Genomic DNA, 23,283 nt, shown 5'->3' with positions numbered 1-23,283 from the left:
AAACTACTGTAGCAAACCAATTAGCAGTCATACAACAGAGAGTTCTCCAATTCCTTTATTAAGACTACCAGACAATAATAATGTTTCCACTGTCCCAACTTTTATACATAACCTTATTAAATGTAATGTAAATACTATAGATTTTTACATTTTCTGATGAAAATGTCAATGGTGCCTGTGCAAAAGTTGCCACCACAATGTTATGGTGTTCTGGGTGGTTGCTAGTGCATTGCTAGGTGGTTGCTATTATGTTCTGGCTGGTTGCTAGGTGGTTACTTACTGGTCCAAGTAAAATGAGCCCACCCCCAAGTGTCTATGATATTCTGGTCCCTAGATATAACTCGGGTCCTTCTTTCAATGTAAGTCCATGGGATTTTTCAGCCATTTAATCATCCGATCACAGGCAATAGTTGCAAGTCTGATTGTTTTGAAAAGTATTTGTTCACCTCTTCTCAAGAAACAGCACGATTTGAGGTATCTTTCTTGTCCGTTACACAAACAGTACACTGTAAGTAACATGTCAAAGTTACTTAGGCTTAGTTTGAATCCCTAACCATATGGTAATAGTGATGCTTGCCTCAGCAAACACCACAAATAGTCAAGAACAAATGTGTTTGAAATACTGTTGTATTTATACTTCAAAAAGTCTCCAATTCGCATTTGACTGGTTCAGTTGGCAAGAAAAGCTAACTTAGCCTTTGTGATAAGCCCTGTTAATAGTCAGTGTTTTTGTAAAAGGTCAGCAGTCAGATATGTGTTGCAGTCATCAATGCAAATCAGATACGGTTTCATAATGCTGACTCATCAGTTTTGGTAAAGCCTGGGTACTGGGTAGAGGGATTTGCTTTGACAGGAGATCAACTTTCTTTTCTCTAGTTGCAGTTACTGAACACTCAAATAACACCAAGGAAACAAAACATTGGAAAAGAAAAAAACATAGTCGTTTTAATAGCTCTCGGGTACTGTAACAGGCATAAAGAGATAAAATCACTGAAAAAACTCACTCACACTTATGTTGTTTAAAAGCCGTATGACTTTCTTTCTACCATGGAACACAAAAGGACATATTAGCCTCTGTGACCATTTACTTTCATAGCTTTTTTTTCATATAATAAAAGTGAATGGTGAGGCCTAACATCACTTTTTGTGTTAGACAGTCATACAGGTTTGGAACAACATGAGCGTGAGAAAATTATGACAGAATTGTCATTTTTGGGTGAACTATCCCTTTAAACTGCCCACACACACACAGATTATTTTGAGACTGTCAGATGTAAAAGGTTGATCCGGAAACTGGTCCTGCATTAGTGTTTTTGGCAGGCAAATTGAAGTCAACGTGGATTAAAAAAAACTCAGTGTTTACATTTCTTTTACTTCACTGAAGTTATCCAGTGTTGGTTTGTTCAGATTACTCTCAAAAGGCTGTTATAGTACTGGCAGCTCATGTATTTAAAGCTACATCATTTACTCACTTTCATGCCACCCCAGATGTGTTTGACTTTCTTTCTTCTGCAGAACATAAACAATTTTTTTAGAAGAATATATCAGCTCTGTAGGTCCATACAATGCAAGTGAATGGTGACTAAAACTTTGAAGCTCCAAAAAACACACAAAGGCAGCATGAAAGTAATCCATAATACTCCAGTGGTTTAATTAATGTCTTCTGAAGCTATCTAATCTGGTTTGGGTGAGAACAGACCAAAATATAACTCCTTTTTCACTGTTCACCTTACCATTGCAGTCTGTAGGCACAATCATGATTTCAAGCTCAATTACACTTTCTAGTGCTTGATGCATGCGCCGAGCACTAGATGGCGCTAGGAAGTGTAATCAAGCTTGAAATCATGACTGCCAAGGAGACTGCAGATGTCAAGATTTATAGTGAATTTATTTTAATATTTTGGTCTGTTCTTTCCAAAAACCGATTGGACTGCTTCAGAAGACATTGATTAAACCACTTTTATGCTGCTTTTATGTGCTTTTTGGAGCTTCAACAATTTTCTCACAATTCACTTGCATTGTGTGGATCTACAGAGCTGAAATATTCTTCTAAACATCTTCATTTGTGTTCTGCAGTGGAAAGAAAGTCATACACATCTAGAGGGTGAGTGAATGATTAGAGAAATTTCATATTTTGGTGAACTATCCCTTTAGACTAGCATCAGTCCAGCCGAGTCACTTCCATACACCCATACTAATATTTAAATGTGGAAATGAAAACAGCGTGTCTTCAATGAAAATAACTTCTCAGAATTCCAAAACCTTTCAATTTCATCCAAGATTGTTCTTTGCATGGTCCTCCCTTACATCCATATTCCCTCCCTTATTAGGCCCTGCCTCATTAACCATCTGCGGAGGCGGGACTCTGAGCACTAACTGCTAATTAAGACATTTTTGAGTGACAGTGTGTTGCTCCTTCCCTCTCCTCTGTCAGATGTCTCAATGGGCTTTGGGTTTAGCTCCACCAGGCGTGGGGTCAGGTGGTGGGCCGCCACCCTGAGTCAGGCGATGAAGGCTGCACAACGGACAAAAAACAAATGTAAAATTAGTTTGAATTGTAATATTATTTCAGTTCACTCAAAAAGTCAAAGTCAAATTATCATTGGTTGATGGAGACTAAGATTAGCTGACAAACTATTATGATCACAAATATCATGATTCATACAAGTCCTCATATAAGGTATAAGGATGATACAAATTATTCTGTGGAAAGTGTGCTTCACTGTTTGTAGTGGGGGGCGCAATACTCACAAGTTCTTTATGTTGTCAATACGGGCTTGTACTGCTACAAAACAGTTGTCTACCTTATCCTGTAATAGAAGAGAATGTATGAAGTTGCAACATAAAGGGTCCATAATTAACACTCTAAAGTAGCAAATGTGAGACAAAATTAGTAACTAAAATTTCTGATTTTTATAAAAAAGCTTGCTTTTACTGTGGATCTACAGTAAAGGCTCTCGTTCTAAAAATATGTGAGTCTTTTGTACAATTATAATTAATAAATCGAAGTTCTCCTACTCTACAGTTGATAGTACATTTATATTTGCATAGTATATAACATTTTTACCATTATGTTTGCATAACAAATACCATTACTAGGCTACTTATAATGACTTTGACAGCATGGGGGCCCCCTGGCGATTCGGGGCCCTACGCAACTTGCGTAGTTTGCATATAGGAAGGGCTGACATTGGGAAGTATACAGAGAAATATGTAGAGAATACACATGTGATGACACTGTTATTGTAGACCAACAAGTTTTTACATTACCTGGTGGCGTCTGTAGAACAAAGGGACAGAGAACACAGCAATCACACCTAAACATCACATGATAACAAGAGCAAAACTAGTTAGAAAAGTATTTAACATTATGCTGCACCTAAAGCACCATACTAATAAAGTCCTACAGTGTACAGCTCACATTCCAAATTACATGACCAAGGATATATACTGCACATGTAATTATGTTGCAGAATTGTATATTAGGGTATAGAACCTTGACCACACCGCTAATTCCCCTATTGCTTTGATTGCTTATTTAAATACGTAATATATTGTATAGTATTTGTTATATTGTCAATATGATTGTAATAAATTGTAATAACTTCATCCTTCTTCCAACTGCAAGATACAGTGCATAAAAATAAAAAAAGTCTTAAAGACCTAATATAAACTCCAACATAACAGAAACTCTTCTAAATCTCAACATAACAAAACATTAAACACTAACAGATCTCCCCATTTATATGTATATCGCACAAAAAAGCATAAAATAACACTTAATTTTAACACTTAATTTTAACGTTTACTCTCCCTATCGAGTCCCATGCAAAGCATGCTGGGAAATGGAAATCACTAGCCCAGTTTCATCATTGCTACATTAACACCACAAAAAGTATTAATGTAGTCCCAACTCAAATGGATTAAGTAAACTTCCATTTGACAAATTTAAATGGATAGAACCCAGTGATTTCAAGTTGTTATAAAATGTTCTAGAATTGTGCTGCTTTAGTTCATTTTATTTAAGTAAATTGAACAAGCAGCAAAAATCCTTTTTTTTAATGGAGGGTGCTATTGGGGGAGGGGAATTCTCATTCTAGAGGGCATTTTTTGGACAACAGTCTGTGTAGTGAAGGATTAATCATCAATGTTTTCGATGTTTTTTGGTCTGTTTTCCCCTAAAGATAAAATGTAAATGTATATTTACCCTAAAAAAAAATAATTAATTAATATATTTATTTAGCCTATTTTTAAGATTTACGCATTTCCATTTTATAACAAAATTCCATCAAATTAATCTATGTAATGTTAATAATATAAACGTATATATAATTTATTTATTCAGTTTTATTGTTTATTTATATGAAATTGAAATGCGTAATTCTTAAAATATTTTTTTCGTGTATAAGTGCTATCATAAACATAGCTTTAAAGCTGACAGAAATGTACTAAAAGACACAAAACTCCATTTTTTTTTTAATTGAGGTCTTTAATTCAGTTACTTGCTTTTTGACTGGTAAAGTTTTATAAAGGGACATCATACCAATAACAAGCAGGGTAAGGCCATTGCAGAGGTTTCCCAGGAATGTCACCAGGTACATCAGCAAAAAGAACTGAGAAAAACAACACACATTTCATTAACTCACTTCCCAGAATTTTTACATATACAAAACAATATATACAAAACCCAAATCTGATCCCACAAGAAACTTACTATAGTAAACCACAGTCCACAGCCAGATAAGATGAGCAGTATATGATGATTGTGAGTTTTACTGATAGGAGATTGTTATCTAACACTGTGGTGTCACCCCTTAGATAAAATGTTTCCCATTATATCTCTCAGTGTGGAGTTTCTAGTCTGAAACTAGAAACCAGGCACTCAGGGTCAGACAAGACCCTCTTGTATATTCCCGCCGTCTCGTACTACACACGACCACATGTATCCTATGTCACATACCACACAGGTCATAGTGTGACTCTGTAAGCCTTGGACACTCTCAGACTTAAGGACTATTAAGAGTCTAAGACGAAGACTCAATGTCTCTACACTTGGCTGAATTAATCAGTTTAGAAGTGTCTAAAAGAACAAACAGAGTTTGGGTCACTTTTAAATGACTTCCAAAATGTGCCGAATCATCCATTATGTTTAAATGCTAATGAAAGACATCAAGGAATATGGAAAAATTTGAGAGCCAGATATAGTATATCTTGAGATTTTCATCAAAGGAAATTTTCAAAAAAAAAAAAAAATCTCTTATGGACCACCCAAGTCTGACAATACATTCCAAAAACACTTGTAGAAGTATTTCTTGTGGTGAGTCAGTAGTGTAATTATCACGACAGCTGTGAGCTATGGTGCTTTGCTGTATTTTAAGTAAACAGCTGATCCACAGGCCTGAATTAATGATGAAATGTTTGGAGGAGGGAAGGAGAGAGCAGAAACTAAAGCCACTTTCACGCACAGAATATACTGAATAAGCGAGGAGAACAAAAAAGAGAGAGAATTTAAGAATTTAATAAATAGAGGAGTACAAGAGAAGTAGAAATGAAAAGAATCGCTTATGACAGAGCATGAAATTGGAAAGGTGAATGAGCATTACAAGTGTGATATGTTCTGAAAGAGAGACATTGTAAGAAATCAAACGTAATTATTCAGGGTATATATTGTATATTTTTATGTTTGTGAGTTCAGTTCCGCGAATCAGTTCAAACAGTCCATTTAAATTAGACATTTCAAAATTCAAAATCACTGATTTGTCTGTATCGTCTCTCAAGAATATTTATGGAAACCCTGTGTTTTGTATGCTTTAAAATGATTTAGTGAAAATATATGTAGATTTATTACTATATTTGGTTATATTGGTGTGTATATACAGTAAATGAAAATGTAAAATAAAATAAAAATTTTCTTTATGTTCATTCAGTGAAAAACAGTGTAGAAAACATGCCTATATTGTTCTATTTTTTACTGTAATTTACTTCTTGGTGGTTCCTCTGAATAATAATAAAAAAAAAAAACATTTAAGCCATTTCAGAACAATACATTACAAATTGAATATTGTCAAAAGGCTGTATTTTTAGCTGTATATATATTTAACAGCCCTAGTGAGAAAATAATTATTTTTCTAGAGGACCTTCAATTTACATGCCTTACCTTGAGTGAGTTAAACAGGTTGCCAACAAAGAACAGGTTCCTCATTGTGTCCACAGCAGAGCAAATGAGCACAATGACTCTCTGCATGTATTGTTGAGCCTCTTCTCCACTTAAACCGATGTCCAAGTCTATATATGACCTACAGAACATGAACACAAAGATAGACACACAATGCACCAACAGATATTGACAATTCATTTGGTTTCTTATCATTTGGAGAAGATACATGTATCCAAAGTGACTCATTTTAGTTGTTGTTGGCACAATGTGGACAAAAAGGTCAAGCTTAATTTTGATTAAAAACAATTCTAAAGAAAAAAGTTAGTATTTTTTCAATATTCTGTATTGGTTATATACATACAGGTGATATACATACAGTATATTTAGATTTAGGTGGACAATGTATTATTTAAGACTTGAAGTGGTGCCCTCTGGTTTTCTGCCAACCCTGTTAAGGTCTTAACTGCGAGAGGAGAGAAAAGGAGACTAGAGGAAAGGAGACAATAATAGAGGAGATGAGAGGAGACAAGAGGACAGTAGATGAGAGGATGAGACAAGAGGACAGGAAATGAGAGGAGATGAGAGTAAAGGAGAGGAGAGGAGACAAGACGAGACGAGACGAGATGAGTGGACAGGGGATGAGAGGAGAGGAGACAAGAGGACAGGAAATGAGAGAAGACAAGAGGACAGGAGATGAGAGGAAGAGTTGAGGAGATGAGATGAAACAAGAGGCGACAAGAGGACAGGAGATGAGAGGACAGGAGAGGAGATGAAAGGAAAGGAGATGAGACAAGAGTACATGATATGATATGAGAAAAGAGGACAGGAAATAAGAGGAGACGAGAGGACTTGAGATGAAAGGAGAGGAGATTAGAGGAGAGGACAGGAGATGAGATGAGACAAGAGGACAGGAAATGAAAGGAGATGAGATGAGACAAGAGGACAGGAAATGAGAGAAGACGAGAGTACAGGAGATGAGAGGACAGGAGAGGAGACAAAAGGAAAGGAGATGAGACAAGAGTACATGATATGATATGAGAAATGAGGATGGGAAATGAGAGTAGACGAGAGGACAGGAGATGAAAGGAGAGGAGAGGAGACCAGCGGAGAGGAGAGGACAGGAGAAGAGGTGAGACGAGAGGACAGGAGATGAGATGAAATGAGACAAGAGGAAATGAGAAGACAGGAGATGAGAGGAAAGGAGAGGAGATGAGAGGAGATAAGAGGACAGGAGATGAGAGGAAAGGAGATGAAAGGAAAGGAAAGGAGAGGAGACAAGAGTAGAGGAGAAGTGAGGAGATGAGATGAGACTAGAGGACAGGAGATGAGAGGAAATGAGAGGAGATGAGATTAGATGAGAGTACATGAGATGATACCAGAAAAAAGGACAGGAAAAGAGAGGAGTCAAGACGACAGAAGATGAAAGGAGAGGAGACCAAAGGAGAGGACAGGAGATGGGATGAGATGTGAAAAGAGGACAGGAAATGAGAGGAGATGAGAGGAAAGGAGGGGAAACAAGAGTAGAGGAGAGGTGAGGAGATAAGACGAGACTAGAGGACAGGAGATGAGAGGAAAGGAGAGGAGACAAAAAGAGAGAAGATGAGATGAGACAAGCGTACATGAGATGATAGGAGAAAAGAGGACAGGAAAAGAGAGGAGATGAGAGGACAGGAGATGAGAGGAGACCAGTGGACAGGAGAGGACAGGAGATGAAAGGAGAGGAGATGTGATGGGATGGGATGAGAGGACAGGAGATGAGAGAAAAGGAGAGTAAAGGAGAGGAGACAAGAGTAGTGGAGAGGTGAGGAGATGAGACGAGACTAGAGGACACAAGATCAGAGGAAAGGAGAGAAGACGAGAGGTGATGAAATTAGAGGACAAGAGATTTAAGGAGAGGAGACAAGAGTAGAGGAGAGGTGAGGAGATGAGACAAGACAAGACTAGAGGACAGGAGATGAGATGACGCAAGAGGAGATGAGAGGACAGGAGATGAGAGGAGAGGAGAGAAGAGGAGAGTAGGACAAGGGTAGAGGAGATAAGATGAGACAATAGGAAAGCAGATGAGATGAGATAAGAGGAGACAAAAGGACAGGAGATGAGAGGAAAGGAGAAGAAATGAGAGGAGAAGAAACAAGAGAACAGGAGATTAGAGGAGACGAGGCAAGACAAGAGCAGACGAAAAAACATGAGATGAGTGGAAATGAGAGGAGACAAGACAAGAGGAGAGGAGACAAGATGAGACAAGAGGACAGGAGAACAGACTAGATCAGAGGACAGGAGAAGAGACGAGAGGTAAGGGGAGAAGAAGACACAAGACAAGAGGACAGGAGAGGAGATCAGACAAGTGGACAGTAAATGAGAGGAGATGAGAGGACAGGAGAGGAGAGGACAGGAGAAGAGATGAGAGGAGAATAGAGGAGCAAACAGCCATCACTCACTGGAAGGGGTGTGCTCCGTCTCCCAGCTGGAGTGCATGCAGCAGTTTGTAATAGATTCTAACTGAGATGGTAAAGCACATGATGGCCAGGGAGAGAGTAGACACCACAGTAATGATGCTCAGCTGGAACAGAGACAGTAGGCCCACTACCAGCCCTGTGAACACCATGCCTGTCCGCTCCATGTCCTTCCAGTAGATCAAGTCCATTACTGCATCAACAGAGAAAGAGAGAAGCGCAAGTACTGAGATTTGAAACTTCAGGTGTGGAGGTGATTTTGTTCTGGTACAGGGCACCCACATGAAACATAATAAATAAAATGGTTGAACAGCTTTTCAATATATATAAAACACTAACAATTCATACAATTAATGTATGTTCTTACAATGGACAAAGTCTATATGAACATTGTTATATGTTTGTCCCATAGACTTCCACTGTAAAATCATTTTCTGTGGTAATCAACAATATGCCACAGATTTTTTCTATGTATTATATGTATTAAAAGTCAACCTGCATCCCAATCCACTAGTCTCAAAGCTTCAGGCACAATACAACTTACTCTCCTAGAGACTCAGTGATGGGAACGGAAGTTTTATTAATTGGGAAAAACTTTAAACTCAAATTATTTTCCAAAAACCTAGTGAGCTGTGCCTATGGATCTTTGTCTTATATCTGTGAGATGCATAGATTCGGTGTATAAGCACTTTCTCAACCCTTGAAGCATGACATTGCGGCCACTGGAGGGTGAGTTTTAGCAGTTCTAAGCAGTCGCAAATTTAAACTTTCAGACATGCTGTTATTCAGATGAATATGTCGGTTTGTTTTATGTGAATAATAAGGTGCCCAGGAAAAAGTACGTATGTACGTAAAAGCCTATTAAACAAAAAATAAACATGCAAACACAAATCTGAGTATACATGATGCAAGGTGAGTTTTGCGATCTCTCTGTGTCCATCAAACACGCGTGCTCTCAATCTCTCATCAGTCACTCATCCCAGCACTATTTTGTGAGAACCCAGATTTTAATCAGATGTTGCTGCAAAACCACTATGGTAATAACAGCAATAACAGTTTAACCTTCAATAATGGCACCACATCTTCACCCAGTTGCTTATTAATTAGTGATTTGCATTACAACATAGATACTAATGATTTTTCACTAAAGCAGTTATAGAGCTTGTAATGGATATTGTCTCTCTTATTTTTGAATTTATCTCATCTGTGTGTAATGCTCTCATGGTGTTTACTGTTTGCTAGTAGATCTTTTACAGTGACAACAGAACTATTTATAACTGTTTTCTATTTAAATAAATGTTAGCAATTTACAATTAATGTAAACTGAATGTAATTTTACAGTGTGTGTCATTAACATATACACTCATTGAGCACTTTATTAGGTACACCTGTAAACCTACTTAACCTATTATATGCGGGTACCTAATCAGCCAATTGTGTGGCAGCAGTGCAATGCATAAAATCATGCAGATATGGGTCAGGAGCTTCAGCTAATGTTCACATTAACCATCAGAATGGGGAAATGATCTCAGTGATTTTGACCATGGCATGATTATTGGTGCCAAATGGGCCGGTTTGAGTATTTCTGTAACTGCTGATCTCCTGGGATTTTCACGCATAACAGTCTCTAGAGTTTACACAGAAGGGTGCCAAAAACAAAAAACATCCAGTGAGCAGAAGTTCTCTGGACAGAAACGCCTTGTTGATGAGAGAGGTCAACGGAGAATGTCCAGACTGGTTCAAACTGACAGAAAGGCTACGGTAACTCAGATAACCACTCTGTACAATTGAATTGAACAGAATAGCATCTCAGAATGCACAACACATCGAACCTTGAGGCGGATGGGCTACAACAGCAGAAGACCACGTGGGGCACTTCATTAGGACCATAGTGTTCCTAATAAAGTGCTCAGTGAGTGTAATTGCAGCTTATAACTTGCAAAAATGTGACATAGGGCACTTATAAAAGAAGTAGTGATGATTGGATTGATATCAGCTGATCACAGTATTAAATTATCAGTGATAGTAATCTGCCTCAAATTTCCTGATTGGTGCACCACTACAAGGCTTTGTAACCCAGCCTCAATTTCCCCTGTCTAAAGAGGCTTGTAAGAGCTAGGCAACAGCTCACACTAATACTGAAGCTAATCCATTCAGAATTACCTCAACACTAATGCCATTCATGCCAGCAGTTCGGCCCTAAATGGCTGGACCAACAGTAGAAGCAGGTGGATAGACTATTTATAAACTCAATGTAACGTATAAAAGGACACCGGCTTTGAACATGCCTGTCTATTGTTCTGGCAGGTGGCCCATCAGACTTATTTCATGTGGTTAACTTTAGCAAGCACATGTTGGAAACACTCACCTCAGGCAATATGTATATGCATATTAAACAATTGCAAAGCTGCATTAAAATACTCTTGTGCATCTGAGATAAGAAAAGGTACAGTTTTAAAGCTTTAATCATGTCAGTCACACAATAACTTATGTTTGTATGTATGTTGTTATATGTAATGGACAATGTACAGTCAGACAATCATTATCACAATATGAACCCTGATTTATTTTGTTTTATTTTATAATGACCGGCTGATTGTACAATATGACTGTACAAATATTGATTTGAGGTGAAGAAACAGACCACAGAGTAGTACGACATGGAATATAGTATAGCTGTGTAGGAAATCAGTTGCCAGGGACAACGGTCAACAGTTTAGTGGTTATTATCCAAAATATTTGACTGCTAAATGCTGTGATTGATCAATCAGAGTGAAGTATTCCAGAGAGCAATGTAATAAATATAAATGCAAATAAAATCTCCCAAAGACACGCACTGATTAATACCACCAAAGCACACATGCACATACAGAATCGCTTATACATACACCATCTTGAGTATGTATATTGACACAACTGCAATCTCATCTTTAGACATCACACTAATCTTTCACTCGCGGAACAAAAGAACAATAGTATAAACCCTGGTTCCCTACCCTAAACTCATAACTTTTTGCAATGTGGTACAGACAGGCAGAAATCAACCTAACCCATGCAAGTCTGTAGCACTAACCCTACTCAGCTCAAATTACCCTCTATGCCAACATAACCACTCAAAAAGCACCAGTTTTTGTATATTTCCTGGCTCCTCACCTTTACTGGTCATTTTGGAGTCTTCATGGGCTGATTCCTCTCTCACCTGTGTCTATGTCCCTGATCTACTCAAAACCCCCTCAAGCTGTTTTGGCTGATGTTGCCCTGTCAGCAGCCCCCTAGCACAGTGACCCAAAAATAAAACTGCACAGTTGTGGCTGCCCCATTACAGAAGACAGAAAGAGGCAGTCAGGGTTAGACTGAAATGAGGGGGCAGTACACATATACTCACAATCACAATCGACATCTACAGTACATGCAGTCTGTAATATGTCTGTGGTATGTAAACTTATGATCACAAAAAGTAACATCCTGCAAGCACATAACTTCACAGGGGGAAAAAATGGTCCTGCCACTGTTTACTAACTATTTACTATGGGCCATACTGAATGCCTTGGTTCTCTTAGCTTTCATTTGTATGGCCTCATGATCAGAATAACTTGTATATGTATACTCTATGTGTCATTGAAAAATAAGGTTGTCCGAGGTGATAAAACTTTGAAATCTTTTAAAAGTCTAGTTTAAAGCACATGTGTCATGTTCATAGAAATGTAATCTTTGTTTGCATGTTGGTTTCATACATTTTTGCTAGGCGGTTGCTAGGGTGGTATTGGTGGCTGTAGGGTGTTGCTAGATCATTGCTAGGGTGTTATTGCTGGCTTCTTAAAATCTTCACACACAGTCATGAGGCTCTAGGTTTTTTGGCACATGAGAAAACAATGGATATTTGCATGTTGGTTACACCACCTGACATTTTTATATACAGTATATATATTAAGGCTGTCGATTTAATATGTTAATTCAGTGTGATTAATTATATAACAAATAAGCATTAAAAAATAAAGCAATTAATCTTGTCTCCGGACCGTAATGAGGAATATTCCAACTATCCGAGCAATTTAAGCTTTTCTCCAGGGGGCAGTAAGCACAGCTTATACAGAGAACAGTAAACCACACTTACCGACAGCAGACAGCACAAGATAAGAACATGTTATGGAATGCAAATCTGAACTTATGGATCAAGACGTGTTTTTCGAAGTATTAAACTATTTTTAACTTGACAACGACATAAAAATGTTATTTTTATGACACGACGCAACAAATGTGAGACCATCCAAAAGCCTCTGTCTGGTGCAGGTGTACATTGGTGTGTCCTTAGACAAGCCCTCATAATAAATCTCGGACTGATTGACAAATTCAGTTGCAAAATGGATTGCTGTGAACTCTAGGCCAATGTTTGCCGTATGTTCAGTAGTATGGAAATAAACAATATATTGGATTCTAAAGACAATTTTTGTATTATCTTATCAATTCTTTACTCGTCTGCCACAATAAAGTAATGCATTATTAAAAGTATTATATTTTTTTATAATATATATATTTTATCCATAATAATTTAAATATAACTATATACACGCCCTGGCGCACTAGCGAACTAGGGAACTCCAGGGGTGGTAGCTAGCGTCTTTTACCACTGAGCAACCCAGGCCCCTCCATAGTTCCATTTATGTTATTCTATAGTTTTGATGACTTTACTATTATTCTAATATGTGAAGAAAAAAATGATAATAAAGAATGAGTGTTTCAAAACTTTTGACCGGAAGTGTATAATTATTTAATCATTATTGAATTATTGTTATTTGAGAGGATTTCTCAGCGAATATTTATATATGCGATTAATTTGATTAAAAATTTGAATCAATTGACAGCCCTATATATATATATATATATATATATATATATATATATATATATATATATATATATATATATATATATATATATATATATATATATATATATATATATATATATATATATATATATAAACAAAATTATTTCACTGCTTATTTTTAAAATAAATAATAATAAAAGATTATTGCAAACAACTTAAGAATTTCACTTTGTTGGGGGCCTGGGTAGCTCAGTGGTAAAAGACACTGGCTACCACCCCTGGAGTTCTTTAGTTCGCTAGTTCAAATCCCAGGGCGTGCTGAGTGACTCCAGCCAGGTCTCCTAAGCAACCAAACTGGCCCGGTTTCTAGGGAGGGTAGAGTCACATGGGGTAACCTCCATAATGTGGTTCGTTTTCAGTGGGGTACATGGTGAGTTGAGCGTGGATGCCGTGGTGGATGGCGTGAAGCCTCCACACATGCTGTGTCTCCATGGCAACATGCTCAACAAGCCACATGATAAGATGCGTGGGTTGACGGTCTCAGATGCGGAGGCAGCTGGGATTCATCCTCCACCACCTGGATTGAGGCAAATCACTACGCGACCACGAGGACTTAAAAGCGCATTGGGAATTGGGCATTCCAAATTGGGTGAAAAAGGGGAAAAATTCAAAAAGAAAAAAATTTCACTTTGTCTCTGGATGGTTACATCACCTATCATATACACTACCGGTCAAAAGTTTTGAAACACTTGACCAAAATGCTTCTCATGATCTTAAAAATCTTTTGATTTGAAGGCGTATGCTGAAATGTTTGAAATTAGTTTTGTAGACAAAAATATAATTGTGCCACCATATTAATTTATTTAATTATAAATGTAAAATTTAATTAAAAAAAAAAAAAAGATTTTGAAATTGATGACTTGGACCAAATAATATAGAAAAGCAGCCAATAAGTGCCCAACACTGATGGGAACTCCTTTAATACTGTTTAAAAAGCATCCCAGGGTGATACCTCAAGAAGTTGGTTGAGAAAACTTCAAGAGTACATTTCTGCAAATTCTAGGCAAAGGGTGACTACTTTGAAGATGCTAAAATATAACACAGTTTTGCTTTATTTTGGATTTTGTTTAGTCACAACATAATTCCCATTGTTCCATTTATGTTATTCCATAGTTTTAAAGACTACTATTATTCTAAAATGTAAAAAAAAAAAAAAAAAAATTTAATCAATAATGGACCTAGCCTGTAACGCACATGCAGACATCATGACTTGTCTTGTATTCGTTTGGGTGGATAATGAAGACAGACTGGCCAGGAATGCACTCAATGGCATCAGCCCATTATGGCAACATCCCGTAGCCGTAGAGTCTGTTACCATGGAGATGGACATTGTATTCTCCAATAAAACAGGAGCATATGTGCTAACATGTGGGAAGCCTGTGCTTATTGTGAGCAAGAGAAACCCTATCCCTAGTTTCTGTTTCATATATTGACATATTGACTGACAAAGTGCTTTCAGAAGAAAAATTTCATATGAAAAATTAAAGCTGTTTCAGGGAAATCAAATACAGAGACTAGATTGATTGATATAGGGACTAGATTGAGAATTTATTTCATTCCATACTGAGATAAAGTTGCCTAACCTGCAATTTTGATGCAAATTGTTGGCCCCTCTGATAAGTTGAGAGTAGAGTACCACTGCTCACAGATCTGTTCTTCCTGAGTGATTCGACCAATGGCAGGAGGTGTTGTATGTGATGCGTCCACCATCTGCAGAGTGACTGTGGTTTCCATGGCAACAGAAGTGTCTGACCCATGAAGCTGTGGTGCTGCCAATATAATCAACATTTAATCCTCATTATATGACCTAGATTGTTTACATTTATTGAAGAAAATGTAAGTGGTGATTGCACATGCAAAATGCCACTACGATGCTAGGGTGCTGTGAGTGTTTGCTAGGGTGTTACTATACGGTTGCTATAAGGTATTCTGAGTGGTTTTTAGCACATTGTTATGTGGTTGCTAGCGTGTTCTGGTTGGCTGCTAGGGTGTTTCTAGGTGATTGCTACAGTAGGGTGTTATGGGTGGCTGCTAGGGTGTTCCCAGGTGGTTTTTAGAGAGTTATGGGAGACTGCTAGGGTATTATGAGTGTTGCTAGTTTGTTGCTAGGTGATGACTATGGTATTAAGGTTGGCTGGTAGGGTGTTGCTTGTGTGTTGTGAGTAGCTGTTAGAGAGTTGCTAGGTGGTTGCTCGGGTGTTATGGCTGGCCGCTTGGGTGTTGCTAGGTGGTTGCTAGGGTGTTATGGGTGACTTCTAGGCTGTTGCTAGGTGGTTACAAGGGTGTTATGGGTGGCTGCTAGGGTGTTGCTTTGTGGTTGCTAGGGTTATGGTTGGCTGCAAGAGTGTTGCTAGGTGGTTGCTATGCTATTATGGGTGGCTGCTAGGGTGTTATGGGTGGATGTTAGAGTGTTTCTAGGTGGTTGCTAGGGTGTTTTGGGTGGCTGCTTAGTTGTCTATTTCAAAAGAGGTATTCTATGGTATTTGGTCCTTCTTTCTATGCAAATCTAAAGGATTTTTTCCAGATTTTCGTCCGCCTGGCAAAAATCATATGTCTGATCTCTGATTAAAGTAGCACAGCTCTGCATGCTGAACAAGCTGCATGATGTCCCCAGCACAAATCTAAGTATTAAGGGTATTAATAAGTATTAATACTAAGGGTTAGGGATTTGATCAGCAACAGCATGTCTAAAATGTGTACACATGTGTATGCGTCATGCACACAATAGTAACTTCATGAACACCTGTTATTTGCTCATCTTCATGACTGCATGTTAAGCTGTGTGTTTGGATGCCTGAGATCTCCTCAATTGGTTCCCATGTCCCTGTGTCTTTATCCTGAAATTCCTCAACACTTTTCTGAGAAGAGGGCTCCAGAGTCCGCTGCAGGGTCTCCTCTTCCACTTCCACAGGCAGGAAGGCATGGGCGTCCCACTCCACAGCAGGGGAGTCTATGGATAACTGGCTTTCCACAGTGTCCATGCGGTTCAGTGAACCACGGCTGCCCCTCCCCCCTGCCCTGCGGCGCCCTGAGTCTCTCCGTGATGAGCTGTCAGTCTCAGAGAAGGCAATGTAGGAGAAGGTGAGCTCAGAGGAGTTCTGACGTGGCGTGCTCCATACGGATGAGCTGCTGAGACATGTGTCATCATCCTCAAGGCCTTCTTCATCATCAGACCACTCCCTGGCTGTCTGCAGTTCCGGGAAGTCGGACTCCTCATTTCCACCTGAGCAAAAATAAGAACGATTTTTAGAAAGTCAGGATCTAAGAGTATTAACCACTTTCTCAAATGCTAAGCAAAATTGCTTACCTCCTAACACAAATGTTACTTAAGCAATAAAAATCATTTACAGTATATTATGGTGGAACTATCTGTTTGACAAGCAATGGCAGACGGGGGGTTCTGAAAACCTGTTTGAAAAAAATCATTATTTTTGCAATTCTGTCTAATGATGCTAGCAGTGGCGGGCCGTGCGTTTAAAGTCTAGGACTTCAATGTGATTCATGCCATTAAGAAAACACAGTTTCACAATGAATAAGACACCCTATGCCTTTGGGCATCATACATTATGTCACAGCTAACTAATAATACCAATTGACATTTTAAAAACATGTCCACGCACGAAAGCCAGAACTTGAAACGACACTTAATGTTCAAGCAAGCCTAATTTTAACTGCAGCATGACTGTTTTGTGAAATGAACTTCTCCCGAACAGACGTTCAAAAATCATAATTTTTCATATGAATCTACCAAGGAGGTCTATAATACCTGGAAAAATCTATCTAATAATATTTGCAATTTAAATGTTGCTTGCAATAAATTTCGTTTCGTCAGGGTACACGGTTATGCTGCGTTCCATTCAAGTTGGATGAGGGATATTCCTACTTGATATCTCCGACCATAAATGCATTCCATTCCCTGATATTCGGAACTGCAACACTCCCGTTAGCTTAGCAGGGGTTTGACTCTCATTAGAGATGTCTCTTAGCAACCCAACTGATAAACAATGCTGCAGCGCTAGCATTTGTGCTTCAGGTGTACAATTATCAAAAGAGATTATAATTTACCATGTTTTATACTGTTTCTGCAGGCGTTTGTTGAACAAGCTTTAATATCATGTAATGTGGAAACAAACTCATTTATTGATATTACTTAATAAAGTGAATGTTTATCACTTACTTTGTATATCTCTCTGAGTGTCGACATGTTTGTGTGACATCGTTAAAAGTGGTAATCAACATTATGCAACAAATGCTGTCGATTGAGCTTAACTTGTATTGAACCCGGAATATTCCTTTAACACACACTGTATACAGTATACTGTATATCATGTTTAATCAGCATCCAGGCGAGAAAGTATTACTTTTATAATTTATAACATAACTTTACCAGTAAGGATCATGTATTCAGAATGTGTTTCATCTAATTCAGAGGGGACAGACATCAGGACAACCTAAGATGGTTTTTACTTTGTAATCACAAAACAAATCCATATGTACTGTGTATATAAGCATTCCAGTTCACAAGGATCATCAGAACTATTATAAATATGGATATCAGGAAACATGCAAAGATAAATGAAGAACTCATATTTTTGAATATATTTAGATATACTGTATGTATATGAAAATGTCCTTACCATCTGAGCAAGGAGGGGTGGAGTCAGGTGTTGAGTTCACTGTTCCAAATTCCTCTGAAATGAGAGAACGGAAGGCGATATGACAAACGCAGACTCTTGAAATATCAAGCTTCTCAGGTCTGGAGTGCTGCAGTAGGACCTGCTACTTTGACAATGTTCAGTATAAACAGAGATGAAATGTATCAATAATGAACACCCCTATTATGAAGTATATAATATAATGATTTTAACACTATAGGAACATTTACACACTTTCTAATTTCAGGATTAGTTTAGTAACTAAGAAGTCAGTTAGCAGGAGATTTTATCGAAAGCAACTCACAGTAAATTGTTACAGGGGAGAAAGTAACCTGGCATTGTTCAAGGGCACAATGGCTAGTTCACAGCAGGGATTGAACCAGTAACCTGCTGGTTGCTAAACCCTAAGCTTTAACTATTATGCCACCATCAAGCATTAAGCACCGCCTGGTCTCAGTCTCACACTGACTATCTGATGCAAACAAAAATGTTCGTCAGTTTCAGTATTGGCTGGTGGAAGTAGTAGAAGTCGAGGTGTTTTTGAGGATTTTTTTTTTTAAATTTTCCTAAAACATCCAAGTTAATGACATCAAACCTTTGAAAGTTTTTTGTAGTTTTGTTTAAGGCAATTAGTAGCAAGTAAACTTGATTTCTACAAATCTGCTTTGTTGTCTGTTTGTGAAATAGTTTAAGGAATATTTAGTACAATACAAATTAAGCTCAATAGACAGCATTTGTGGCATAATATTGATAATTACTTACACACACACACACACACACACACACACACACACAAAAACTCATCCCTCCTTTTCTTTAAAAAAAGCTAATATTGAGGTTACCTACAAAGGAAGTGAATGGGGCCAATTTTTGGAGGGTTTAAAGGCAGAAATGTGAAGCTTATAATTTTATAAAAGCACTTACATTAATTCTTCTGTTAAAACCTGTGTATTATTTGAGCTGTAAAATTGTTTAAATCGTTGTTTTTAGGGTATTCGTCGTCGCATAACATCATGGCAGTGAAGCTGTAAAATTGGATATAACTAAAAAGTTAGTAAGCAATTTTATCACACTAAAATCATGATACCATGCATATTGTTTACATACTGTGGCTATAGTTTTGAAACGGTGAGTATTTTAAAGTTTACAGATTGACTGCATTCACTTCCATTGTAAGCCTCACTTTCCTCACTGCAGATTTTTTCTTTTATGAAAAGCAGGGACGAGTCAAAACTAATATTAATGGTAATCAATATTATGCCACATTTGCTGTCGATTGAACCCGGAATATTCCTTTAATAGCTACCGTTTTTGGATGGACAATTCAGTGAAATTGATTGCAAAGTCTAAATGCGTGTCTACTGATTTCTTTCGTGCTTTCTGCACAGCTGGTTGCAAAATTACATTGGATGTGTTTTTTTCATGCCAGTCTATTTTTGTGGTATCAATTCCAGATAAAGCCACATCGAAAGAGCGTGTAAAACAAAACGAACAGTGGTTGGTCACTTTGCATGTTGGTCAGACAGGCCTTTCCTCTCTTAAGGCCCCAATATGCTTGATATGAAATCGAACAGGTGTGACATCATTTAGAAAGTTTTTGAGTTCGTTTTGGTGGTTCGTAACATCTCGCCGGGGCAAACTTTTAGGAAAACTTCTAACTGGCTGCTAAACACCTTACTGCCATTAGTTCACGTCATAGGTATGTGTGACCTGGAGCTCTGCCTACTTTGAGGCTGACAGCTAATTCCCGTTCAGTCAGTCAGTTTCAATCAGTCAACATGAACACACCAGCATGCAGAGTTATTAGCAAGCTGGTATAAATATACCTACATCTGTACGATCGTTTGCGTAGAGACATTTTCCAAGACCATGTCATTAGATTTTTTTGTTTTGTTTAATTAGTCTACAAAAGGAATCAAATCTACTCAAATACTCTCAAGTTCCCATTCACTCATGTCCCATCTGTAGCCGAAAGCTATTCACACATCTGCCCAAAGTAAGATATGCCTCTATCACCATTCTTTTGTCTATATTTTACCCGTTAACATTCTTTTATACACCCATCTTTGCAGTAGTGTCAGTGTCATCATAAATTACAATAAAAGATTGCAATCGGTCCGTATTATGGCTGCGTATAGCGTGTTAGCACATTAACGCCATTAATTCTGTATGTAAACAAGACAAGTTAAACATTATCTACTGCATATATATTACTTTAAATCATCTTCGAGTGCTTAAAACTACTACTTTTACTGATTTTTTGTTAATTTTTCTCATAGAATCATAGAATACTCATGAGGCGTCCTCATATTTAAATGTACTTCTAAATGCCTCCCACAGCGGTGTGGCAGTTGTCTTAATGTTTGCAAACAGTATACTGTTGCTCAGCTGTTTTGAACATCTTTTTACCCCTGAACGAAGAAGAACTTTGGAAGTATATCAGGGCCTTTACTGAGTGCTGCTTGGCCATAAACTGCGAAGTAGGCCAGACTTGGCCAGCTCATGTCCATTTGAATATTATGGACAACCATAAAAGAAACATGATAATAAAAGCCATTGCTCCACAATAACTGTGAGCTCCAGAGCTGGAACCACCATTTTATACACTCAATGTAATGAATGAAACTTACCAAATGTACTTGTATGTAACGTGTGCTTTAAGTGATAAAGAACATATATCCAAGATTTAAGGACATTATCAACAACAGTTCCCACTGAATATCCCCAAGATGAATAGATGTTATACAGAACGACAGAATCTAGAGATATAAATATAAAGCAGTTTTTAACTGGGTGTAACTAGTTTATAAATTGCTATAATCAGCAGGACTGGACGTTTATACTCACATAGGACAAACTAGACAAAAACAATCCAATTGGAACTGTTACACCAACCAATACCAGTTGATTCCATCCCTAACAACAACACAAACACAAAAACACAAGGTCCCACTCCATTTTGTATTATTATTATTGATCATCCCTAAAATACATGTAAACACACCACAAGTCATCTTTACAGTTGCTGCAGCTAGTCCACACTGCAACATCAGCAAAATCCAGCAAAAGAGGTTGGTCAATGGATGCTGTAGTCAGTATATGACAGAGAAAGATGCATGAGGGAGGATGCAAGAGAATACGAACACAAGAGAATATGATCAGCTACATAGAGAGAGAAACTGATCAGTTGCAAGCAGAGGAAACAAAGGAAGCACTCACTGCAGTGGGAGAACCCTAGAACCTGACCCATGCTCCATCAAGACACCGCTGGGCCCATCCAGTCTGGAGTCCCCCTCTCTCCTCCGCGCTATGGCACTCCTCCGATGGATTGCTCCCTCGCTTTCCGGCTCATTCTTCCACATCCACCCCTCCCTTCTTTAGTGCAATGCTGTTTCTCTCTCACTCCCTCTTTTACTTCTCTTTATCAGCCGGCCCCTCCCAGACTGCCTCTTTCTCTCTTTCTCTCTCTCTCTCTTTTCTCTCTGCTGCAGCCAATTGAGGGAAGATGGAGAGAGACTACTAGGGACCTGACTCAGAATGCCACTGTGTTTGCGTGTGTGTGTGTGTGTTGTCAGTATGAGTGCATCCATGACTGTGTGAATAGCTCATCTCTGCCTGCTTTTTGCCATCTCAAATAAACATCCTCTTTATGTCTGTCTGCATAAATATAACAAGGATGAATGTGTAGCACCCTTGAAACAACCCATCTCTTTCCTCATTGAAAAATGTTAACCTCTAAAAAATGAATAATAGATTTTAAAAATCTACTGACATGAGAGACTCTGGTTATATCAGTTCAGTTGCCTAATAAAAGCAGTTTTATTTTACTGTACATGAGCTTGGCTGTCTAATTGGGGCCCCCGTGTTGAGATCACATGACTAGTCGAATACTACTTTAAAAAAAAATACTATTTTATCACAGTTGTGGGCCCTTATTATCAGACAAATTAATTGGACAGAATAAATGTATCATGACTAACTGCGAATTGCACAAATTTACAATGGCATTTCAGCTATCAATGCTGCATCCACACCTCTAGGTGTCAGTAAAAGTCCAAGATGATGGCCATATTGGCTATCGCAAAATAAATAAACATAAAAGAGTTTTGACAAAGAAACAGTTATAAAATCAATGTTAGAACAATAAATAAACAGCACTTACACACCATAATGGTTTCAGGAAGGTGCATTGGACACAAGATACCAAGAAAGATATCCAAAATTTTCTGAGATAGCACCCTTTCAGTTATGCAAAAGCAGAGAATAACACATCGGCAAATTTAAAGTGAAGAATGGCCAATCAGAGATTTTTTGCTAACACTTTACATTGATGTTCCCTTTGTTAAGGATGAAAGAGTTCATTAATGATTTACAAATACATTATAAATTATTTATATGCGGTTATAACAGCATGCATAAAAAGACTTTCATGCCATATGACTTGTCCCTACTATTCTTTATAAACAAAAACAAAATCTGGGTTATAGTGATGCAATTACAATGGAAGTGAATGAGGCCAATCTGTAAACATTGAAATTCTCACTATTTCAAAAGTATAGCCACAAGACGTAAACATTATGTTATAACATGATTTTAGTTTGATAAAATCGCTCATTAGCCTTTTCTGTCGTAGCCAATTTTGCAACTTCATTGACATAATGACTTAACTCTGTAAACCCTGTAATCCTAGTAAATGACAATTTAAACAGATTTACAGCTCCAATAATACACAAGTTATAACATAAGCATTTATGTATGTGCTTTTATAAAATTATGAGCTTCACATTTCTACTTTTAAAACCTCCAAAAATTGGTCCCATTCACTTCCATTGTAAGTGCCTCACTGTAACTTCAGTTCTTGCTTTTTTTTTTTTAAGAAGAGGATGGATGCATTGAAAGAAAAATGGCATAATCCCTTCTTTTAATCTCACTATAATAGTCTATTTTTGCTGTAATGTGACATAAAGCATGTATTATTGCATTGAGTGTTTTTGATTAATTACAGTATGAATAAGTGTATTAATAAAGCATTTATAACATGTAAGTTAAAATGCACACTATCTGGCAAGTATTGGATAAAAGTTGCCTTTTTATGCATGTTGCTGTAACTGTATATAAATGCTTTTTAAT

At 37.7% G+C, this 23,283-nt stretch overlaps 1 protein-coding gene across 1 annotated transcript; it reads right to left on the bottom strand.

Moving 5' to 3' along the window:
• Window positions 1–37: 37 nt before the first annotated feature.
• LOC127421896 (reticulon-2-like) lies at window positions 38–21,586 on the bottom strand. The gene is made up of 10 exons (XM_051665103.1): window positions 21,373–21,586; window positions 18,136–18,189; window positions 16,242–16,721; window positions 15,082–15,267; window positions 8,596–8,803; window positions 6,158–6,296; window positions 4,544–4,613; window positions 3,271–3,317; window positions 2,752–2,810; window positions 38–2,515 (listed from the first exon to the last, which is right to left on the bottom strand). The coding sequence occupies exons 1-10, from the start codon at window positions 21,401–21,403 to the stop codon at window positions 2,440–2,442; spliced, it is 1,350 nt and encodes a 449-aa protein (XP_051521063.1). The 5' UTR covers window positions 21,404–21,586; the 3' UTR covers window positions 38–2,439.
• Between the last annotated feature and the right edge of the window lie 1,697 nt (window positions 21,587–23,283).

The sequence above is a fragment of the Myxocyprinus asiaticus genome, chromosome 31, assembly GCF_019703515.2.
Source record: "Myxocyprinus asiaticus isolate MX2 ecotype Aquarium Trade chromosome 31, UBuf_Myxa_2, whole genome shotgun sequence".
In the NCBI taxonomy this organism is placed as follows: Eukaryota; Metazoa; Chordata; class Actinopteri; order Cypriniformes; family Catostomidae; genus Myxocyprinus; species Myxocyprinus asiaticus.
Note: the sequence above shows the minus strand (reverse complement) of the source record. Positions and strands in the feature narration are given on the sequence as shown.

What these genes read in the sequence shown, in the direction of transcription:
- LOC127421896 (XM_051665103.1), bottom strand. Translation starts at nt 21,403, where the DNA reads ATGGGTCAGGTTCTAGGGTTCTCCCACTGCA. An exon ending in GACGGAGCACACCCCTTCCA is followed by an intron (nt 6,297 to 8,595) that starts GTGAGTGATGGC and finishes CATGTTCTGTAG; the next exon opens with GTCATATATAGACTTGGACA. An exon ending in CCTTACCCTGCTTGTTATTG is followed by an intron (nt 3,318 to 4,543) that starts GTATGATGTCCC and finishes TGTGATGTTTAG; the next exon opens with GTGTGATTGCTGTGTTCTCT.